Source organism: Pterocles gutturalis, unplaced genomic scaffold (genome assembly GCF_000699245.1).
Source record: "Pterocles gutturalis isolate BGI_N339 unplaced genomic scaffold, ASM69924v1 scaffold20283, whole genome shotgun sequence".
Taxonomy (NCBI): domain Eukaryota; kingdom Metazoa; phylum Chordata; class Aves; order Pterocliformes; family Pteroclidae; genus Pterocles; species Pterocles gutturalis.
The window spans coordinates 70,879-71,409 of NW_010123602.1; the positions used below are offsets into that span (position 1 = coordinate 70,879).

The 531-nt window shown below is 65.3% G+C and overlaps 1 protein-coding gene across 1 annotated transcript in view; it reads right to left on the reverse strand.

Moving 5' to 3' along the window:
* The window catches only part of SNX19 (sorting nexin 19), a gene marked incomplete at its 5' end in the record, with an annotated part of 19,483 nt that overhangs the window by 18,618 nt on the left and 334 nt on the right, over positions 1–531 (reverse strand). The window contains 1 exon segment of the mRNA XM_010077973.1: positions 1–531. This exon segment is cut by the window's right edge and continues 47 nt beyond it. Coding sequence (XP_010076275.1) covers positions 1–531 — 531 coding nt within the window.

A 531-nucleotide genomic window follows, 5' to 3' on the forward strand; every position in this document is an offset into this window, starting at 1 on the left:
TTCATCGAGGAACTCCCCCGCGGGTGACGGCACCAGCAGATCCACGTCCTGGCCCATATCGGGTGCGGGGGACTCCACCTCCAAACCCTCGCAGGGGAACAAGTTGCCCAGAGCTCGCGGGCGGAGGAAAGGTTCCTCTGTGTGGCACGGTCTGCTTGCTGGGTCCTCTCCCTCCTCGGCAGCAGCCCCTGCCTCTCGCCCAGGCACCTCCATGGCCCTTGGGGAAGGAGGCAGCCTGGCAGGGGCAGTGTCTGTCTGCACCAGGAAGGGCAAGCAATCAGGCACTGGGGGTGCCGGGGGTGGCTTCTCTCCCCGGGACTTTTTGGAGAAAGCCCCAACAATCAGCAGGTTGATCGAGTCAGGATCAGACATCTTCCTGATAGCAGGCAGCAGCACATTGCAGGCGACCAGCTCCACCACCACGAAGCGTCCCGTCCGTGTCTCCAAGTGGGGCCAGGGCACCAGCGCCCGCAGCAGCGTCTCCACAGCAGCCCGGGCGTACTAGACCTCAGCTGCCGGGCTGCCGAGGGC